General features: G+C 37.0%; 1 protein-coding gene across 1 annotated transcript in view; it reads right to left on the reverse strand.

Moving 5' to 3' along the window:
* Nucleotides 1-3,349: 3,349 nt before the first annotated feature.
* Nucleotides 3,350-21,120, reverse strand: part of MYRFL (myelin regulatory factor like) — a gene marked incomplete at its 5' end in the record, with an annotated part of 38,340 nt that continues 20,569 nt past the window's right edge. The window contains 15 exons of the mRNA XM_079304467.1: nucleotides 3,350-3,463; nucleotides 3,557-3,631; nucleotides 5,587-5,695; nucleotides 6,637-6,711; nucleotides 6,933-7,020; nucleotides 8,863-8,937; nucleotides 13,289-13,453; nucleotides 13,555-13,601; nucleotides 13,724-13,795; nucleotides 14,571-14,656; nucleotides 15,392-15,455; nucleotides 16,048-16,211; nucleotides 19,577-19,686; nucleotides 20,143-20,251; nucleotides 20,604-20,804. Coding sequence (XP_079160593.1) covers nucleotides 3,377-3,463; nucleotides 3,557-3,631; nucleotides 5,587-5,695; nucleotides 6,637-6,711; nucleotides 6,933-7,020; nucleotides 8,863-8,937; nucleotides 13,289-13,453; nucleotides 13,555-13,601; nucleotides 13,724-13,795; nucleotides 14,571-14,656; nucleotides 15,392-15,455; nucleotides 16,048-16,211; nucleotides 19,577-19,686; nucleotides 20,143-20,251; nucleotides 20,604-20,804 — 1,527 coding nt within the window. The 3' untranslated portion in view covers nucleotides 3,350-3,376. The remainder of the gene's footprint in view (nucleotides 3,464-3,556; nucleotides 3,632-5,586; nucleotides 5,696-6,636; nucleotides 6,712-6,932; nucleotides 7,021-8,862; nucleotides 8,938-13,288; nucleotides 13,454-13,554; nucleotides 13,602-13,723; nucleotides 13,796-14,570; nucleotides 14,657-15,391; nucleotides 15,456-16,047; nucleotides 16,212-19,576; nucleotides 19,687-20,142; nucleotides 20,252-20,603; nucleotides 20,805-21,120) is intronic.

Here is a 21,120-nt window from a genome sequence, read left to right on the forward strand (position 1 = left end):
CAAGTAGAATTTACATAAACGATTAATAATTCATTACTTGGTATTCACAAAAATTCTTTCAACTTAGAATGACCAATATTAAAAAATGTTGTAGCTTCATTTCTGAGGACACAGAAACGGAAAAAAAACCAGCACCAACAAACATGCTTAAACTTTTTCAAACCTTTCATTTGGAAAGGTCAGTCCATACTTCCTTTGGCAGTACAATGTGGAAAATGCTGCTGGTATTTTTCTCTGGTAGTTCTAGTTCAATGCCATACAAGGGAGAAGGACAGCAGGAGGCCAAGAACGTCACCAATCCACTGCTGTAAAGATGAGTTCCTCTTCTCCAAACATAGTAAAGTGAAGGTTTGGCAGTTAGGGGAGTGACAATCATTCCTAGAACTTCTACATCTCTTGTCCAAAATGGATCAAAAATTAGTCATGTAGGTCAGTGACTCTGGGTTTCTGGTGGGGCTGAGTGAGTTTAACCCCAGTAAGCAGCTAAAGAGCACCCAGCCACACTTCTTTTAACTCCAAGTATTTAATTTCTGCTAAGTCTTCCCTAGCTTTTGCCAAGATTGATATTTATTATCTCAGACACATTAGAACACAGCCTTCATACAGCCACATGCCACCTGAAACCTGAAGGAAATCTTCAGCAGTATCTTACTACAAACATGACAGGACTGAGAACTGAGTTGAAAATTTTTAAATGGGAAAATAATGTGTAATTAAAACACCACAAGCTTTTAAAGAAAAAAAAAATAGTTGCTATCCCACATGAACCTCACCCTAGACTCAAATTACAGAGAGCCTTTTGATGACAGGAAACACTTAGAGTTTATATTCTCCTGCTGCAGTGGTCTGTGCCATTGGGAAGGGTATTACAATCCAGAATAGTGTGATGAAAACCAGGTGGGCCCAAAAAGGCAGAATTTTTGTTCAAAATGCACATGCATTATCCTCTGTGACTCTACCCTCAAGTACAGACTACAAAAAATTAAAGGCACAAATTTTTGATGATTTTTGTATCCAGAGTTCCAACACCAGTTAGTCTCTGGAATATTATAGAACAGTGGTTTACAACACAAACACTTCCTAGGAAAAAAAAACAACAAACCCACACCACAAAAAAAAACCCCCTTAAACACATAAGGTCAAACAAATGAGTCATTTAAGGAAAAAATGCCAGACATTGCAATTGACCCCAACTAAGCACATGCATCTAAAAACAAAAAACAAAAAAAAAAATCAGTAAGCAGGAGATTCTTAAAGGAAATCCCAAAATAGTGACAAAAGAAATGTCAAATCAAGGCACAGAAACAAATTAAACTCTCCCATCACATTGTCAGGCAATAAATATACAATTAAGGCACACTGTGTTTACAAAGTCCGTGGCAAGGTCTTTTTTAGGCATTAATTTTTCTTCCTAATGTTTCCCTTTCATTGCTAAATAATTCCATTCAGAGGACTGTTGTTCAAATGTAGCTTTCACATCATAAATCTTTAAAAGCCTACAGTCTCTCTATTATATTTACTTTCTTCTCTGTACACAAAAAAAGGATTGGTCTAAACATACCCTACAACACTATTTACACTTTAGTTGATTATTATATCTGATTTATTTCTGAGCAACTAATGTAAAATTCCATTTAAATAGCTTTTCCTTAAAAATGTATTTCCTAAATATAAACAGAAATTATTTTCCCATGCAGGTGTGTATCCATATGTGACTGAGAAAGCCATGAAGACAATATTTCTATTCTTTCATCATACTAACACAAATCACAAACACCAATAAAAAATATAACCTGAATTAGGAGTAAATAGTTAATTCCTGATGGACAGTTTCAGAGGAAAAAAAAAAGATAGCTAAAATATAACTCATTGAAATTGCAGTAGCAATGTTAAATCACACAGCTGTGGCAGTAATGACAGGACTGCTTTCTGAAATGGAAACACACAGACAATTGAGTTGACCTGCTATTCCCTAAGTTACATGTATTTTAGAGGACATTTACAGAGTGCTACATTTCTCTTTTAGAATTTTGATTGGTTTTGGTTCTGTTAGCAAAAAAAAAAATTATTTATATCTAAAAGAATACAGCAGATACTAAAAGAAGGCATATGCCTGTAGGACAGAAGCAGGTCTCCTTATTGCTAATTATATTTAGTCATCTTCCAATTTACTGAAAATTGAAGGGTATCCCAGCTCCCAGCAGTGCTCCTACTCATTTGCTCTTGTCTGCTATACATACAATATTATATGATTTCTCTATGATCCATACAATCATTTTATTTACACATCTGTTGCAGGATGCTCTGACTGGGATGCAGCAAAAACTTGAGCAATGCAAATTTTGCAAAGCTGTCACTAGTGACAGCTGAGAGGAGGTGTCATGCTGCTTTTAGTGTAGAATTATGCAAAACCAAATGTGACTCATCAACCCCAAAGTTAAACATCCTGATGGTGAAGTGAAGGTGCAGCAGATATTGTAAAGTATCCTTATGTAGAGATGCTGAGTTGACACAGCTGACCTGGAGACACAGGACTACAGTATAAACTTTATACTATAAAAGTACCACTTATATATATATCTACTATAAAAGTGCCACTTTCAAATGACAGTGATTCCTAGCATACTCCTTCTTGAAGCATGTGTGGAGATTCCTCCCTTGGGTGGGGATGCCTCTTAAGGTGAACTAAAGATATTTGCCCAAAGTTATTGGTATGGGTGAGTAACATTGATCTCTACTCAATAATTGTTTCTTTTTTGGTATCTTTAATATCATTGCTTTGATAAATATATTATCATATATTATACTAGTAGTGTTAGCTTCTATACTGTGGAGTAAGTAATTCTGATTAAGATCTTTTTGTCTAATCATTTATCATAATAATTAATTTTTATAAATCTGGCTTGCCATCCTTAATCCTGTATGACAAAATTGTACAAAGGTTCAATCGCACTTGTATAATCCTTAGTCTTAAACCATTGACCAAGTTCTGAGGTTAATGTTGGATCCAATCACACCTAGACTCCTCTCTGAGGAGTTTAGAAAGCCAGAGTTCATTCTGCACCTTGTGACTCAATGGGAAGGCTTCCCTAAAAAGCTTTGAAGCTCCCACTCCACCCACAACGACATCATGTACTCCTTTACCTTGTGTCTTTTTAGAAACAGTTTCTGGAAATGCAGAGCTATGATTGTTGACAAACACTTCATTTTTCTTTTCTTTTTTTTTTTTTTTTTAATTTAAAAGTGAAAAAAAACAAGAAGGTCCCATACAACCCAGAAAGAGGTTTAAAAAATATGCAGGGTTATTTGCAAGTCTCCTTTTCATATTAAGTGTTTCCTCATCTTTTCTCCAAAGAACAGAATACATGGCAACATTTTAGTTACACTGCCGATAAAAGTAGAAGTAGTAATCAGTAAAAAAAATTCCAGCGAAGTAACGGTCTGTTGAGCAGCTAGCAAAACCCTGCAAAAGAAAAATAAAGGAGATTCATAAAGGAAGTTCTTCCAGTTCCAAAGCTCTTTGTCTCTTGCAGTGCTGCCATTTGAAGAGCCTTACCGGCACAGCTACGCGCAAGGAGTACGCGCTGTCGTACAGCTTAGCTATGGGGAGAGCCCAAACGTGCTGGCGACCCTAGGGGATAAATGAGAGACAGAGCAGATAACCTCATTTGAGAATGGGAGAGAAGGACAGGCTCTGGAAATACTTAATTGACAAATGCAGTGCAAGGTAATTATGATACCAAGCCTTGATAATTACAAGCAAAGTATTTAAAGACCAAGCACTGACTTTAAACCCTGCAAATGTGTGTTTACTCTGATCAGCTCCACATGGGAGCTGCAGGCATCTGACTCCAGTGACCTCCAATGAACTAGCAAATGGCAGTTCTGCTGATTTTGGGACAGCAACTTTAGCAGTGCTCAGAAGACAGAAAATTTCCTCCATATATTCTAAAGAAATGGGTAGTGTCTTCACTCAGTATTTCAAAAACAGATACCTGCAATGTTTCATGCTATATTTTATTACAGTATTCTGCCATGCATAAGTGAAACAACATATTTAGTACCTGAAATGTTTATGCTACAATAAATAAAACAAAATTTAATCCTCACCTCTCTTTCACCTAATGATCCATGGTAACTCATATTTCTAGTGTCTCAGCTCCTTCATCTTTCTCTCCTCACTTTCTGACACACCCTCTCTGCTGTAGACAATATGTTTACGTGACAAAGTTACATGGGACTGGTCAGCCCAAATGATTGCTGTTCTGCCTTTTGGTAGAGAATAAGCCTTTCCATCCCTACAAAAATCCTCTTGAAAGAAACCTCTTCAACTAGGCAGCATTTCTATTCTGAGTGACATCAAATCTGAAAGCTCACTGCTGCTGAAGGCTAGTTAGCTTTAGTCTTTTGATGTGGATTTCAGGTTGACACAGGAAATCTCTTTGACCAGTTTTGTCAGTAAGCTTCAAGGGCATTTCTACATCGTGAAACTCTATGTCTGACTTAATTTCAATTCTGTTGAAATTACAGCAGACAGGGAAAAAACTTGGGAAATTTGGGCTTTTGGATTACTTTGCCACTGTTACAGAGAAGCCTGAAACTTTTTGCAAAGACATTTGAAAAGCTGAGCAAAAATCAGCTTACAACTGGAGGTATCTCAAGTGCTTTAATTTGACTGACTGGAGGTATCTCAAGTGCCATAATTAGACTAAGCATAAAAAAAGAAATCTGTTAAAAACATGTTATGTATGGGAGCAGAGATCAGAATTCTGAAGAAGACATTGAAATTTTTTCCAAATTCAGGGATGTTTCTCCTACAATATGTTCAGAAATGCTATTATCATTGCTTTCAACTTTCCTACAGTTTTAGCCAGAATAAACATTTCCAAACAAATACTGACAAATGGGGGCCTTGAAGGAGTCCTGTATGTCCAGGGAATTTGAAGAAAGTTTAAAGACTTGATCAATTTACTGGACATGCTTAAAGATTTGCAAGACCTAGTCACTAAATACATTTTTTGTTGGGAAAAGCTAACCTGTTTTACCAGCTTTTATCCCCATTGAGGCAATCCAGAAGATGACCCAAAAATAACTGTCACTTTTAAAATGAAGAGTTTTCCCTAGAGGGATTTAGTGGTAAACTCTGTTAGCACAGAAATAAAGCAGAATACTATCATTGTTACCAGCAAATTCTAGACTTTAAAACTGGAATTCATTACCTAAGATAATAATGGAAACCATAAAGTAGATGAGAGTTTGGAGGGCTCTCCTAAAGCTCTGACTGATAATTTATTCCCATTTCTTAAGTATCTCTGGAGTTATAATGAGTTGTAGTGATGAGTCAGGCTGAAGCAGAATCAAAACTCTCCTTGCTAGGAATCATTAGATTTTTATAAAAGTCAGCAGAAAACTGACTCCAACAAAAAGATTGCATCTCATTATTGTCATGACAAAGCCAGCCATGACTGAAAGACTCAAAGCACCACCAGTTGGATTTCTAGTACTTCAACAAAGACCAGAATTTTGCAGCCATTAGTTTTATAAAAATGATTCCCAAAAGCCAGAGTATTGCTGCAAAAATCTTACCTGTGTGGTTTCTTGGAAATCCTTCCTACTGTTTTGGCTTGAAGAGTAACAGGAACAATAATTTCCAAATGTGACTTTGCAGAGAAATATAATTAACGGCTCTGTGGTGCTTCAAGAAACAGAGAAAAATAAGGATAAATTACTTTATTAAAAATAAAATCAGTTTCCCCCAAACCAATATTCAAAATAATGTCATACTCAATGAAACTCTGAATATGATGTATTAATCCCTACATGGGAGTGCTGTACTATTGGATTATAATGACATACATTTAAAAGACAAATTTTCAGTGGCTGTAGAAAGCAAGCAGACACTTCAGGAGTACTGTTATATTTAATCTTATCTGAAAAAGGCAGATGTTTACAGGGATAACATTGAAGATCAAAAGACTGGATGAGTCCTTTTTTGCAGAAACAGGAACCATAAACTGTTGTCAAGCTGACTGTTTGGCAGCTGCTCTGGCTATTGCTGACCTGTCTCAGAATAAAACTCAAAAAGTAAGGACTTGCTCCCTCTGGGAGAATGCAGTGGATATGGGCTTTTGAGGAGAAAATACCTGCTGAAAGGTACCTGCTTTTCCCTGCTGTAAGTCAATTTTATTCAATACCACAAGTTCCTGCACAAGAATCCCCCTTTAACAGGGCCTGGCACAACAGGCCCAAGGAAGGTACTCTCTGCAGTTACTCATTTATGTTCCTAATAATGTTGTTCTACAACAAAAGCAAAATCAGATCCCTAGGCCAGAGACCACATTTCTGTCAATACAAACATACATGTCTGCTCAAATTATTGTTATGATAGAAGCTTAAAACTTCTGGATTTCAATACCTGCAACATCAGGTGAAATTTTCCTTGAACTGAGAATGGCATTGGGCCTATGAAACAGTATGAAATCTACCCAAAATCTACATTAAAATTTAGTTGTGTATAGATTTTTTCCACTCCTCTGAATAGGACACATTTGTGTAAGAAAAGACATCAGGCAAGAATTTCTATGAAATAAAGAACTACTCTTATCTATTGTATATATTCCTTTTAATTGCACTTACTTTATTTCCAGCGAGATTTCTACATCCATGGGTGTGTATTTGTTAATAGGAATAAGATAGCTGTAGTTTCCAGAGCTGAAAAAGGTTGCATTAAAACATATGGGATTTTGAGATAGACAGTATCTTCACCAAAACAAAATTTAAATTTAAATTGCATTTAAATTTTAACAGAAAAAATATAAAAAGGTATCAAAGACTACTGCATGCTAGAGGAAACAACTGTGAGCAGGAGCCAGGCAGGCAGGCCACATTAATGGTGTTTATTTCACCACAGTATAGTAAAACAATTCACCTACCTGCACTGCAGATTTTTACTACAATAGCGATTGTCAATGCTTTGCTGAGTTTCCAAAATCTGTATGGAACTGATTGTTGTATCGATCCCTATAAATATTAAGAATAATGATTTATTCTTGATTATTTCAGAAATTTTAGATAAGAGCCCAATAAAACTGCAGTTAGTTAACTGCCTTGATTGCCACTACAGGACTTGCTGCAGGTCTAAATTAGCTCAGTTAAAAGCCTCTGGTTGATTATCTTCATTCTGCAATGGAGATAAGATTCTTGTTCAGTTTGCAAGGACAAATATCCTGGGGACCTAACATTGCCCCATTTTCTTCTGCACAGACTACTTTGATGGCAGCCCAAGTAAAACTCAAATGTGCCAATATTTATTTTAATGTACTAGAAGCCATACTCATTCAAGTAACCACTAACATGAAAAACCTTATCTTTGTGTAAATGAAATACGTGGAATGCAACAAAACTTGTTTCTAATTCTCTGTGGAAGAAACCTACCCAACTTAAATGATAATTATAATTCCTTCATACAATGTTGTCTTGAACTTACAAGAACCATTGTTTTTGCAAGAGTTTTGTAATATTCTACAGATAGATGATGACACCAGGTGCCTGAGAGTGCTGTCCAAATCCTTCTTGAACTCTGGCAGCTTTGGTGTCATGACCACTTCTCTGGGGAACTTGAAAGCACAAGGAGGACTTGGTTTAGCAGGCCCAAGCCCTTCACATCACACTGTGCACACTGGGGTTGTGTTCCTGCTCCTCTGGTCTACAGCAACCATTCCCTACTTTGCAGAGAAACTTGATGAGTATAGGGTGACCTGTTCTCTGATTATAAAATCTCTGTGAGGAAGTATATATTTAATTTTTAGCATGCAAATATCTACAAGTGACAGAGGGAAATTGAGCATGTTCATCTCAGAGAAGTAGCACAAGAGAACATTTCCCTGTGACACAGCATCTCATCATAACATGTAACATAGAGATGCCTCAGAGGATCTTGTCTGAGGTGTGTGTATCCATGCAAAAAAAAAACCAAGAAAGAGAATTATTTTTCCCAAATCATCTCACTGGGGCACATTCAGGCAACAAGCAGAACCTGTGTTCTTTTCCTCACCTGCTTTAAGTGCATGGTCTAGATGTCTAAGTCTAGATGTTTTATCAACCAAATATTGCCTAGCCTTTAATCCCATATTAATTTTTAAAAAACAAACCTTATAACAGAGGATCCACATAAACCAAAAAGACACAAGGCATAATCCTGCTCATACTGAATGAATGCCAGAGCATGCTGTTATAACATATGTAGTCAGCAGATACTCATCTTTACATAAAAGAATCAATATTTTCAGCCCAGGCTGGCTCTGACAGCAGTGCACAGTCTCTAAAAGGGGAACCTGAAATCAAGCCAAACTTCCTGTGTCAAGGAGCTTTATTTCATCTCCTCTTGAGGCCATGTCAGGATCTGAAGGTAGGGATGGCCCCTTTGAGCAGCTAACATTTTAATCCCTTAGGTGAGATGAGGCAAACCTCAAACACTTCCTTCACACAGTATCATGAGTTTCCAGTACACAAATATCACACTCATTTCCTTAAGCACAAGATTTTAGCCCCTGTCAAGGAAAAATGCCACTTGTCATTTTATTGTATCTGAAGCTAAGCCTAAGAACTCTCTAGAGAGAGCAGTCAGAATGTCTATAAAAATCCAATGAAGATGTAAGAATAAACTGAAAATAACACTGAATCACAGGTTTCCTGTTGTTCACAGGAAATAAACTCACAAGAGCCAATTCTCTATAATGATGAATTATAACTGAAACTTCTCTAAATTCCAGAAGCAGAATTCCAAGCCTAAATGTAGATCTTGAAAGTTATACAAGTAAACATTTTTTTTTTTTTTTTTTTTCATTTAAATATAGAACTTACAGTCACTTCCAAGATCAGGTTTTCCACCAGGTTTTTTGACTGTATCTTTTTTGGGTAACATGCCACTTTCGTTTCCTGTGAAAGGATGAATGTACAAACATTGCCCAAATTAGCCTTGCACAATTGTAACAGCAAAGTATGAATACAAAACCAGAAGATATTTTGTTAATTATCTCCTGAATAAAGACATGTGTAACCATGAGAGAGATCTTTAAAATAGAAAGTACCTCCATCCAGAAGAACATATACACAGACAAAATAAGTTTGCAGATAACAAGAAACAAGTTTTTGAAATCTACAAAATATCAAAAAACATTTCCAAAACATAGCCTAGTAGAAAAGACTTCATTACACACAGAGAACATCACCAATTTCAATAACAGAGAGCCAAGCTGAAAGTCACTATGCAGCCAAGCACTTCAGCAAAATTCTGAACATAAAGCCACATCTTTTTTGTTAGTGAGAAAATGGCATTAGGAATTATAGGCATCTGGCATGCAAATATAGGCTGGGGGAACAACTCATTTTTTTTAATGTGAGATGTTAAGATATTGAGGAATTAATCATCTTTAGTAGAGTCAGCAATTCAGAGAGAGGATGCATAACCAAATTTAAAAAGCTAATACACATCTCTAGCAACATGGTCACCATGTCACTGATAGCACCTCTGTAACTTCAAACATGGAACTAGGCTGTGTAATATAAACTGATGATTTTTTTTTAATTGTTATTCTGTTAATTTCCTCAACACTTGCCCAGAAAAGTGAGGTCTTTTGAATAATCATCATCTAGCACAACCTGGGGAAGGCAAATGGCCCTTCAAGCCCATGGGAAATGATCTAATGCTATTCCTGTGCTTCTACACAGATTGCCAGCTAAGAATCTGTTCAGAGACAGGTTACAGTAAACTGGCACTGGGAAATGCTGATCTTGCCTAAACTAACATGCTTCATCAGATATCATTTCTAGAATACCAAAATACTAAATGACCATGTTTTCCAAAGGAAACTTTCTGATTTCAGAATGTCTGTTTCATGATAGGAAGCAGAGATCAAAATGCATTATTACTGAGATTGAGACAAGATAGCTAGATTGACCTTATTGTTTTCTTATTCATTCCAGATTTGGATTTCATATCAGTATTGGGAAATAAGAAAATCCAGACTTTTCTCATGCTAGTAGGTGACCACAAACATGGAGCAACATTAACAACTGGAATCCAGAAACAATGTAATGCAAAATCATCTTTAGGATTTCTGGCTTTTTTCTATAAACCTCTCATATTGCTGCCAGCTATTCCTTGCATCCATATCCTGTTTACTAGCTCATCATACAGATCTACAGTTTCTGCCAGATTTGGGAGCAGCAGTCATCTGCTATGACTACAATGACTATTTAGTAGTTATCTGCTGTGCCGTATCCTTGTACAGTTCCAGACATCTAGAAAAATGGCTATTGGACACATGCAATCACACATGTACACACTCATCTTGGGGCAGATCTAATAAAAGCCTGCTCATTCTTTCATTCCTCCCTTTAATTCACAAACTAATTGTCACACATCCATTTTCTCCTGATTTCTCTCAATATTCCAGATATGCTAGCAATGTACTAAACACTATAATTTTGTATTTTCATTAGCAGAGAGCTATTCTGTAGAAAACCTATATCCTCTAGTAGAGGTGAAGGATTGCTCTATGTAGATAAAATAGTTCAGCCCACACAAGTGTTGGTAGGAATATTTATTAAAAACTTGGGATGGATAAACACCTAAAATTTATTGGTTTGCAGATGGAGGAAGAAAGCCTTAAGCAGTATCAGAATTTGGTACAAAAACCAGGACAAAGACAGATTTACTTCACTAAGATTTCAACTATCTTTTTTTTTTTTTTTTAATTAAAACTGAGTCAGTAACTAGCATAGAACTTTATTTTCACTTGGGTTTTCACTCATCATAAAATTGCCATTTCATTGGTCTATCAGATATTGCAATCTAAATTTTGAATACTAAGTGCCAATTGAGAAGACCAAGAACTATCACAAAGCACCACAGCAACGTTCAATAAATTGTAAATAAATTCCTCTCTTTCACATACAGTAACACTTAGGGCTTTCTCAAAGACTCATGTGGGGTGTTGAAGAACAAATTCAGTAACAAATGTAGAGCTACAAACATGACAAGAACGTAATGTAATCTCCAAATAAGATTACAAAAAACTCATGTAGTTGGTGTTTTTTTCTTTTCCTTCCAATACTCTATTGTGCGCTGTAATATCTGTAAGCAATGTGGGAAAAATCTGCTGGTGATTTCTCATAATGGTGGTACTTTACTATAAATCTGTTAACTACCCCCTGAAGGCAATAAATGTGAATGCATGAGGCTGACCAAAATCCAGCAGGAGCTCTCACCAACCTCTCACTGTGAGAGGAGAGACACTGGGGAAAAACAAGTAAGGACAGCTCCTGGTTATTGGTGACACTTAACATTAAGCAATGAGCACTTATGGCATGGAAGCAGAGAGTAGAAAAGGCCCAAATGCTGAAGGGTATTCACTTTCCTGAATTCCACTGAAATCAATAGAAGTACAAAAGCCTAAGTCCTCCAGAGAAATTAGTTAAAAGAAAATATGAAAAAACAAGGTCACATTAAGCTAGATGACACAAATATGTGCTGAGTTTTTGTTTAATAAATTTTCTCTTGCCTATGAATGCTTTTGTTTCTATTTGAACTTTCATCAACAAATCCAGGGTTCAAAGGATGAGGAGCTACAGTGGATGCACTCCATAGTAGTCTGCACCCACTGAATTCAGGTATTGCATTGTGGAACAGCAAAATGTTGCAATAACTCCTAAATTATAATTTTATTTAATTGCAATTTCAAACAGTTCTACCTTTCTATGAATAGGAATATTCGGCTGATTCTAAGGTATGCACTTTTTATCTTGATTATTCCCCATATTTAACTCTCAGCTGTTCTGAAATGTTCTGAAAACATTTTCCTTTTCATTTATCTTGGCTACAGCTACATTAAACAGCTTGTTGGTTTTCCTTCTGTTTGGATTTTGTATTGACATTGTTACCTTCCATCTGGGGATGTATTCAGGTTCATTAAACTTGTGCAGAACTGAAATATTTCAGTAGTTTGTGTACTGTGCTGATTTTTTCACTCTTGGATCCAGTCTTAATGCTATTTGGAGCATAAGACCTTGAGAAGGTAATGCTTTGTGTTTATTCTTATCTTCTCTTTCCACCTAATATCAGAAGCAGCCAGCTGAGGATGAAGGTTTTCATTTTTCAATTTCATCCATCTACAATTCCCTCATTTATAAATGAGATTAATGTCTTCTTAATTAATCAACACTCTTTCAGCCTTCAGAGCAATACAAATCACTCAGGTATGACCTCTTGAAAGCACTGTACTGAGCACTATCTGCCACAGAGCTTACTGCAGCACTGATCACAAGGATCTCAAAGACCACTCACACACAGCTTGTCTGAGGAATGGAGAATGGCCAGTGGGTGAGTCCCACTGAAACAGCCCATGCTGAGAGTGTCCAGCAACTGGCAATGCCCTGGCAGACTCTGGTACCTCAGAGGCTCAACTGCATCTATCCCCAGTTTCACTTCACTTTCTTGACTGTTAAAGCAAGAATTTTTCCCAAGGCCAAGATAGGAAAAGTGTGAATGCTGGTCTAGTATTTTTAACACTTGCTTCCAGACACTGGGTGTGTTAAGGAGTGGGAAAGAGGAATACATATTCTCACAATTTAAGCATACCTTTATGCATTAACCTTTTCTTATAAATATTATAAAAGTTGTAAACAATGCATCTTCTCACACACTACACATGTAATATCTGGCAGGCAATATTAGTAATAGAATTAATTTCAGTAGAACTGTTTTATTTTATAGAGCTCTGTCTTCAAATAATAATACTAAAAATCCCTGCCTGAACAGTCATAATTTTATGTTTTCAGGCAGTTGGCATTTTGTTTCAGCCCATAGAAAAGATGTAGTACCATCACATTGTGACACAATTAAGTTTTTTGGAGTATTTTTATATTTGTTAATTTATCCTCTGCTACCTCCAATCAACTCCCATCCAATTGTAGCCAAAGGTTAATTCAAGGGATTAGTGACTTTCCAGTTCACATCAAATAATTTACCAAAAATGGCCAAGAAATACAGTGACACCAGACAAAACATCTTAGGGCCCCAAATCCTTAAGGGTAACCAGGCCAGATTTTTCAAAAGCATATAGACTGCAATGATGATTAGCTATATCAAGATTTTTTTTTAAATCCTCTGGACTAAGCTCTTTTGTAGAAAGCTCACTACCAATAAATAATAAACTACCTTGTCCCTTCCCCCACACTTTCCATACAATCTCTGCACAAATTATAAATAATTAACTTTACAACTTACCTTTTTCCTTTGCATTGTTTTTTTCATAACTTAGAGATTTGACTTTTGGTTGATGAATTGGACAACAATAGACCTTGTCACAAGGCAAAAGGTCACAGAAATTCACTTCAGGGATCCTGCTAGTAGGCTGTGTGGTCTGAGAAACTGTGCTTTCCCTCTGCAATGCTAAAGCAAAAATAAAATATAATTATAACTCTCACAAATGCTGTGTACTGGCATTTTATAATAGCCCATTATGTGTATGCAGATCAGCAGAGACACAGTACCTGCTGTGGTGGTAGAGGGAGAGACTAGAACAGAAGATGGGGTACTGCTGATGAAGAAAAACAATTCATTAGGAAATGGACATTAGAGTTGAGGACCAAAACAAACTGCTCCACAGCCTATTACTGATTCTACTAATTTGAATTCACTAATGGTAATTTAATTACTTGCCTGTAAACTGGATGCTTTTCAAAACGGCTGTCATGAATGCTAAGTAAATACAGGCTCCATATTGTCAAAGCACTGTAGAAAGAGAATTGCTCTGTAGATTTACATCATCTTTTATGCAACACAATATGAATAATACCTTGAAGCATCATGTAGAAATGCAGTCATGCAAGTGTTAACTATGTTAATGCTTATGAAAGATAAACTGTTAACTTTCCTTTTAGTGGGAAAAATTTCAGCTGAATTTAATGAGGTTTAGATCAGATACTTGCATACAGTATTATGTTCATATACTTGCATTCAACACAAAACATGGCCAGTTTCCAACCTAAATAGATTACACCACCAATTCAGAGATTGTAAGCCATAGGTTTTCAGTCTGGAGACAAAAAATGGCAATTTTCTGAATTTTCAGGAAGTCCAGAGTGTACTTTCCTTTCCACAAGTCAAACTTTCAGTCATATAATTGCACAATACAGTGGGAACAAGTTCAGCTTCATTTCACACAGCAGAATCACTCTGTACATCAGGCATTGTAGTTAGGCACAGAATGATTGGATAAAACATGCAGAGTCCAGTTTTGCACCTGTAGTACAAGCCACTGAGACACACTCAAGGTGCCCCAAATGTAGTGACATGGAGAGAGATCAGCTGTCTGCCCATCATGAGTACCTTACTCATATACAATGATTTCAACTTTACAATATTACCAGCGATTTTCTTTGTTAATTTTAGTACATTGTGTTCTTTGAGTAGGAAGGGGAAAGGAGGACATAAAGTGCTATATACTTTCAGATAAGTAGGAAGGGGAAGGGAGAAACAAGTCAAATTGTTGTTAATTAATTGTTACCATAGTGCCATAATAGCAATCAAAGCTATTATAGTCACCCGGAAAATCTTCACGGAGCAAGATTCTTTGGTCTTTGACAGACAAACCTAGGGTTAAAAAAACCAGTTTGGTTAATTCAAGTGGCAGACATTTAAACAACTACTAGTAGATTAAAAAGTACTACACTAGGTTGACTTGATCTCACCCTTGTTTTTTTCATGGTCACTTTTATAGAGGGGGCAACATCTACAGAGAAAAATTTCTTAATTAAAGATTTGTAATTAATCATCTCTAAGACTGCTAGTTCACTGTACATTGTTGATAGTGTGGAGGCACAAACATTACAGAGGATGAAAGAATACATAAAAAATAACAGCTCCTTGTCCTTTCTTCCTGCCATTTTTCCTACTTTTGAATTATTTCTAAACCAAATTAAGAACTCAGTAAGTGTCCAGAACCAAAAGCTCAGCAGCTTTCAGTATGTGCTCAGAACATGTTAAAGCAGGACTGGTATAAATACAAAAAAGAGAGACACTTTCCAGATAAGTAGGATAATCTTGGATGATGGAGCATTTGACTGTCATTATGGTACATAACATATTTGACCTATTATTTTCTCTTGCTCTTTGGCACTGGCAAAAGCAAGGTAGGGAAATAAGCATTGGTTCAAAAAACAGGGCTTGGCAGCCTAGCAAGATGTCTTGAAAAAGGTCAACATATGTATTTCCTCTCTCATATGATCCCTTTGAAATGAGTATTCACTTCCTATACCACAATAAAGGCAAGAGAAAGTTAAAGCCAATCACAGTGAATGACTCAGACAAGGATTTAATTTGACTCACCTTCCTGGATTTTAGCGGGACTGATTTTATTGATGGCAAGGGACTATTAGCTTGACTATACCTGCTGTAAGAGACAAGACCTCTTTAACATTTAAATGCTTCAGCAACTAATTAATGAAGAAAAGACATTTTTAATGTGTTAATGTCACTTGCTTTTGCAATTTTAACATTTACAAAGGGAAAGGCAGAAGTATCAGCAGATTCATTTTCAATGGCAAAGGTCTCCAGTTAATTCAATCATCTGAATGCTCTTAAATGCTACATTTGATTTCAATGAAAACTTTGGGAAATGGCTTAGAAACAGGAAACACTCATCACTTCCACTGAAGCACTAATGAAGAATCTTTATTGCAGATGAAGCTCTGCAGATTTGCCTTAGAAGCAATTTCTAAGTCCCAGAGCAGTAACTGGACATAATCTACCTTTTCCTTAATCAACAGAAGCAATTACAAAAATTACTGCTATTTAAAAGACATTTCAAACATAAATTTTGTCAGTGACTAAAAAAAATAAGAGAATTTGGGGTCTTTTGCACAGCTTAAATACTGGAAAATAGTTGAACTCTACTGTCAAGCAAAATCAGTTTTCACTTCTATCGCAGAGATCACTTGAACAATTTGTGTGACAAATACCAGAGAACATCCCAGCCAAGGTACCTGACTTTGCTCTCTTCACTGACTGTTGACTTTAAACTGTTCATCCGTTTCAGCCTGGCCAGTTTCCTATTCCACTGTTCCAATTCTTCTATTCTGACTTCAAGATTGTTTGTTAGTTTACAAAGCTGCTTTACAGCACCAACGTTCTCCATAAAGATCTGATCCTGAGAAGAAAACAATGACAGAAGTAGGTACATAGTAGATGAATAGTATATTCATCAGATGTATCAAGCAGAAATGAGTGCAGAATTCATTTATGTAAAAACCAGTTATCTCACTGTAGATGGGTGCATATATGACCATAAAGCCCTATTGTTAGACATTTAATTTCCAGTAAATTGAAAATAAGGATTTGCAGAAAAATTTGAAGAAGCTGAAGGGCTTTTGACACTAAGAATTTAAACTGTGTTTTACCTTCATACTGTGTTGAAACCTTAACTCTCTTCCATCTAGTATGCATCTACTACTTGATTTTCAGTGCTGCAGCTGAACATGGATTTTAAAATCCCTTAGCACATCCAACCATTTCCCTACAGGCATTAGGTAGGCTCAGACAAACCAGAGTTTCTATTTGTGTAGTACACATAATGTTAATCACACAGAGATAAGTGAGACAGATTAAAAACCAAACCAGACATCAAGCTGTGATTGTAAAATATTTTGCTCTCCCCTTCAGCCTCTCCAGTCTGTTACAGGAGTCTTGTATGGTCTAATAACATGATCATCTCTGCAACTAAAACATTTTGTTCAGACACCCTCCATTTACTTCTTCTGGATATTTTACCCAGGAAAAGCCTCCTAATCTCCTACCCCTGCTTATCATCTAGGTGTCAATCTGCTGCTCAGTATAACCATCCAGGTAGTAAGTACTTTGTCAATTTCTGAGTCAAAAATGGTTACTGATCCACTGCAGGAGCATTGTAGAAGAGTACTTTGCTGTGTTTGGAAGAATGGCTTTCTGATACTAATGTACAACCAGACTGGTGCCATTGGACAAAGCTATTACTGCAGTTAATATTGCTTAGTGTTCCAGTCTAGTCAAGTTATGCAGAAGTAAGGTAAAAGCAGTTTTGCCTTTCACATTTTAAAAGCCATTCACACCTTTCTTTTAAAGGTGACTGCATTCCACAAAACCAGACACCTTTTCATGTAAACAGAATCAGAGCACATTATCAGGGGCAAGTCACAAGCTTCCCTACTGCCATAATACCAACAGCCCATTTAAATAAGAAGTGACTTTAAAATAATCTCTTGTACCTAGAACTGTGAAATCACTTATATGGACACTTGTCCTCCCATATCAATGATATGTGGCAGCTGTCCTTTCCATTGTCTTCAAATCAAGCATGAATTACTTCTAGGTGGCTTCAACTAGCTGAGAAAATTGCTCTTCTGGCAAAATGAAGGAATAGTCTATTTGAGGGGAAAAGGACTGATCAGAGTTTAACTGCCCCTCTAGTGACAAAGTACTGAGTCTCAGTGCAACTGAGAAGAAAAGATTCTGTCTCAAAAAACCAAATGCCACATAGTTGAGTCATTTCTCTAGAAAGTAGCAAAGCCTGGTTCAAATGTGTAATGCAATAAATTAATTTTACAGAGTTCAACAGCTCCAAACTGACAAAGAGACACAAAACCACCCAACTCCCTACATATCTGGAAATAAACTTGGAATATGAGATAACAAAGTTCAAGGTCTCATCACCTGCCAAACTGAAAGAAAAAATATGAAGCACTGTCCATTCACTATTCAAACTGCTGAGATAAACTGGAGCTGGGAGCTCCAGAAATTTAAATCAGATGTTCCACCTGAAGAAGACATGTTCCAAATCTCTGAATTCAATACACTTCTTAAATGGACAGAGGTCTCTCCCAATCCTGTCACCCAAAGGTAATGGAATTGGGAAATTTCATATACTCTGCCTCAAGTGTTAGGAGAAAGAGGAGAAAACACAGATTTATCTGACCCTATTAAAACATCGAAGTGCCTGTAAAGTAATTCCAGATCCAGATCTAGACAAGTAATCAAGAAAATGCTAAGCAGCAAATAAGTCTTTGCTGTAACAATCCATTCCTGCTTGGGCCACATACACAGCAGAATCACACCCTACAGGATGAATAGAAAGTAGGCACTCTCCATTTGTAGGTCACATCCCTGGAAGACATCCTGGCAAGCACTCTCCAGTGACCCAAAGTACAGAGAAAAAAAACATGATGGGTCCAAATAGCAGTGCTGTGAGGCACTTTTAGAGATGGTATTTTGTGTGATATTTCAGCAAGGAAGAGAGATTAATCAAAAGCTCAATTCTCCAGCTTAAACTTCTGTCAGACAAAAAATCTGACAAGCAATGCTACAGCTGTCATACAATATAATAGGAAGGCCTGAAGGGCAAAACTAACCTGGATTCACCTACCATCACTCTGCTCTTCTGCTAGCATCTAGAAATCAGGCTGGAACCCTGACCAAATAGACCAAATTTTCTGAAAATCTACTTTTCAACAGTATCTCCAGAAGTGCTCTTTCCACAGCTTTATTCAAGATGTCTAATTCATACTTCTTTTATATGGAATCCAACATAGAAGATTTAATCTATGAATTTAAATTAGTTATAGCCTATCAAAAAATGACAAGTGAAATACAATATTTTTGTAGATATTTTCTTCAAGTTTGGTGGTGCAAATTTTGTTTTCTGTAGAAAAATGAAAGAATGTGTTATGACAATGAATGCAGGATTGTGTTCATTATATCATCCAGACAAGATAAGATCCCTTTTCTCTAAAACCTCCCTCTTCTCATTATCATCTGCAAGTGGGAAAAAGCTGGGAAGTGGTCTTTGGCATGCAGTGAACCAGCACTCAGCAGAGGGGCTGCTTTGAGACAAGTGATGTCTGCAGCCTTGTGACTGAACTCTGACTGACAGTCCCTTGCAGTCACATTTCTACAGGAAAAGGAGGACAAGAGAGCACAGGACAATACCTCAGCAGTGTTTCCAACCTATTAGCATGGTAACTGTTTTGTGTGACGTTTCATAACATATTAATTTGAACCTATAAAAAGCATTTCAGATTGCCAAAACAACAACAACAACAAAAACCCTAGCTCTTGGATTTGGTATGTAGAGGTTATACCAGGATTACAGTAAGGAAGTTTTATTTAACAAATTGAATGCCATCATTGCTTAATTCATTTGTGGAACATTTAATTATCTTAAGCACAAAAAAATATTTTGGAGTAGCACTTGTTGAATCAATGCTATGAAATCACTACCCACTTTTATTCAGAAAAGTTAGGACTTTTTATTTTTAACTGTATGTTTACATAGTACTTTAATAAGTTTTTAATGTAGATACTTCTTGTCATGAAAAGATTCAGCCCTTTACTAACAGCTAGTGGTTCAATTTTTCTTGATGATTCACTGAATGCTGTTTCTGTAACACATGTGGGGAGCTACAGCTTTTTATGGGGCACAGCATGTGTCCATAGCTCCCCACATGAAAGAACAGTCTAAATACTGTTCCCTCAGGACCATACCTTGTCAACCATGAGGAAGTTTTCTATTTTTTCTCCATCATTACAAGCAACATCTCCAACTTCTCTAACAGCTTCAGGTAAAAGACTCCTCACTTCCTGGGCTATTATTCCTGTTCAGGAGGTAACAAAAACTAATGTGAGGAAGCACACTAGCATACCTGCTGACCACTCTAAAAACAACAGGCAAAACAAAAAAATATCTAGAATTTCTCTGTGGCAGGAAAATTCAGGATTTCAGGGGTTTTATTCCACAAAAATAAAAACCCCAGAAACATTTAGAATTCTCATTTCTCTGCAGAAAGAACAGAATTGTTTGTAAGCACATACTTCACTCTAATTAAACTTCTGGAAACTAAACTTCCCATCTTTAAAAATTGAAACAGAAGTTGTAAAATTACAAGCAATACATAATTTTGACATTATTATACCACAAGAGATACACAGCACAGTGTACAATTGCACTAACCTAAGAAATGAGGATGAAATAGCAGGATATTAAAAGGCACTATGGCACAATAAATATCAGTAGATGTTAATGAAAAATGTGAACAGGGCTGACTTTATACCTGTTTCATGGGTATCTTTTATTCCCATAACAGATGCAAATTCAGGCTTGTAGTCATATTCCACCAGCCTCATTTGTGTTATTCTTCTTAACTGCTCATTTGTATCGACCTAGTTGGAAAAATACCAAGATTTACATGCTGAAACACTAAGCACGGCATCTAGGGCACCGCCGAGAGTGCAACTATCCTGACCACATTGAAAATGACACTTTTCCCATTCCCCACCACCAGAGTGCTATTTGTATCTGCATTTCCAGCTGTCCTTCAGTTTGACAGCTCCCAGCCTCTGCAGAGATCCTTCTCCAAGGCGTGCAGGGGATGGTTCTGCAGAGCACAGCCTGCCTTTTCTCAGCCAGCATTTCAGCACAGCCGGGGCAGAGGAGCGGCTGTGAGTGCCACAGCAATGCCCCGCACGGCTGGTGCTGCAAGCGCAAGAGCCCCAAGCGCAGCGCGGCGCTCACCTCGCGGATATTCTGCTTGGCTCGGCTGTCAGAGGGGTACATGACTCTGCCCATGACTTTGGCGTTCCCGCAGACAACCAGCGCTTCGTCGGGCGCGTCCGTGTTAATGCCGACCCGCCCGTGACACGCTATGCTCTCCGGAACGTGTCCCCGCTGCCACAGCGCCTCGCCGTCACTCTCGAACTGCCCGGGGTTGGATGCCTGAAAGAAAGTCTTTTGCTTATAGCATAGATGCACTATCGTTTATTCTATTAGAAATTCGGGGAATGAAAAGCCAAATCCTGAAATTGTATTGAAGAGCTTTTTAACACACTAACATAAAAAAGAGTGGAGTTACTTCTAAGTATTCCTCACACAGCACCAGCCTCCTGCTTTTTTATCTTGAATTCTACTTTATTAGAACCTTAAGCTAAATAGACAATGTCCAAAGCTTTCCAAATTTTAACTTTGACATTATGCCATTCTTTATCAACCCCTAAATTTTAGCTGAGAAATCAGAAAAGAGAAAGCAAGGCAG

The sequence above is a fragment of the Erithacus rubecula genome, assembly GCF_903797595.1.
Source record: "Erithacus rubecula genome assembly, chromosome: 4".
NCBI lineage: Eukaryota > Metazoa > Chordata > Aves > Passeriformes > Muscicapidae > Erithacus > Erithacus rubecula.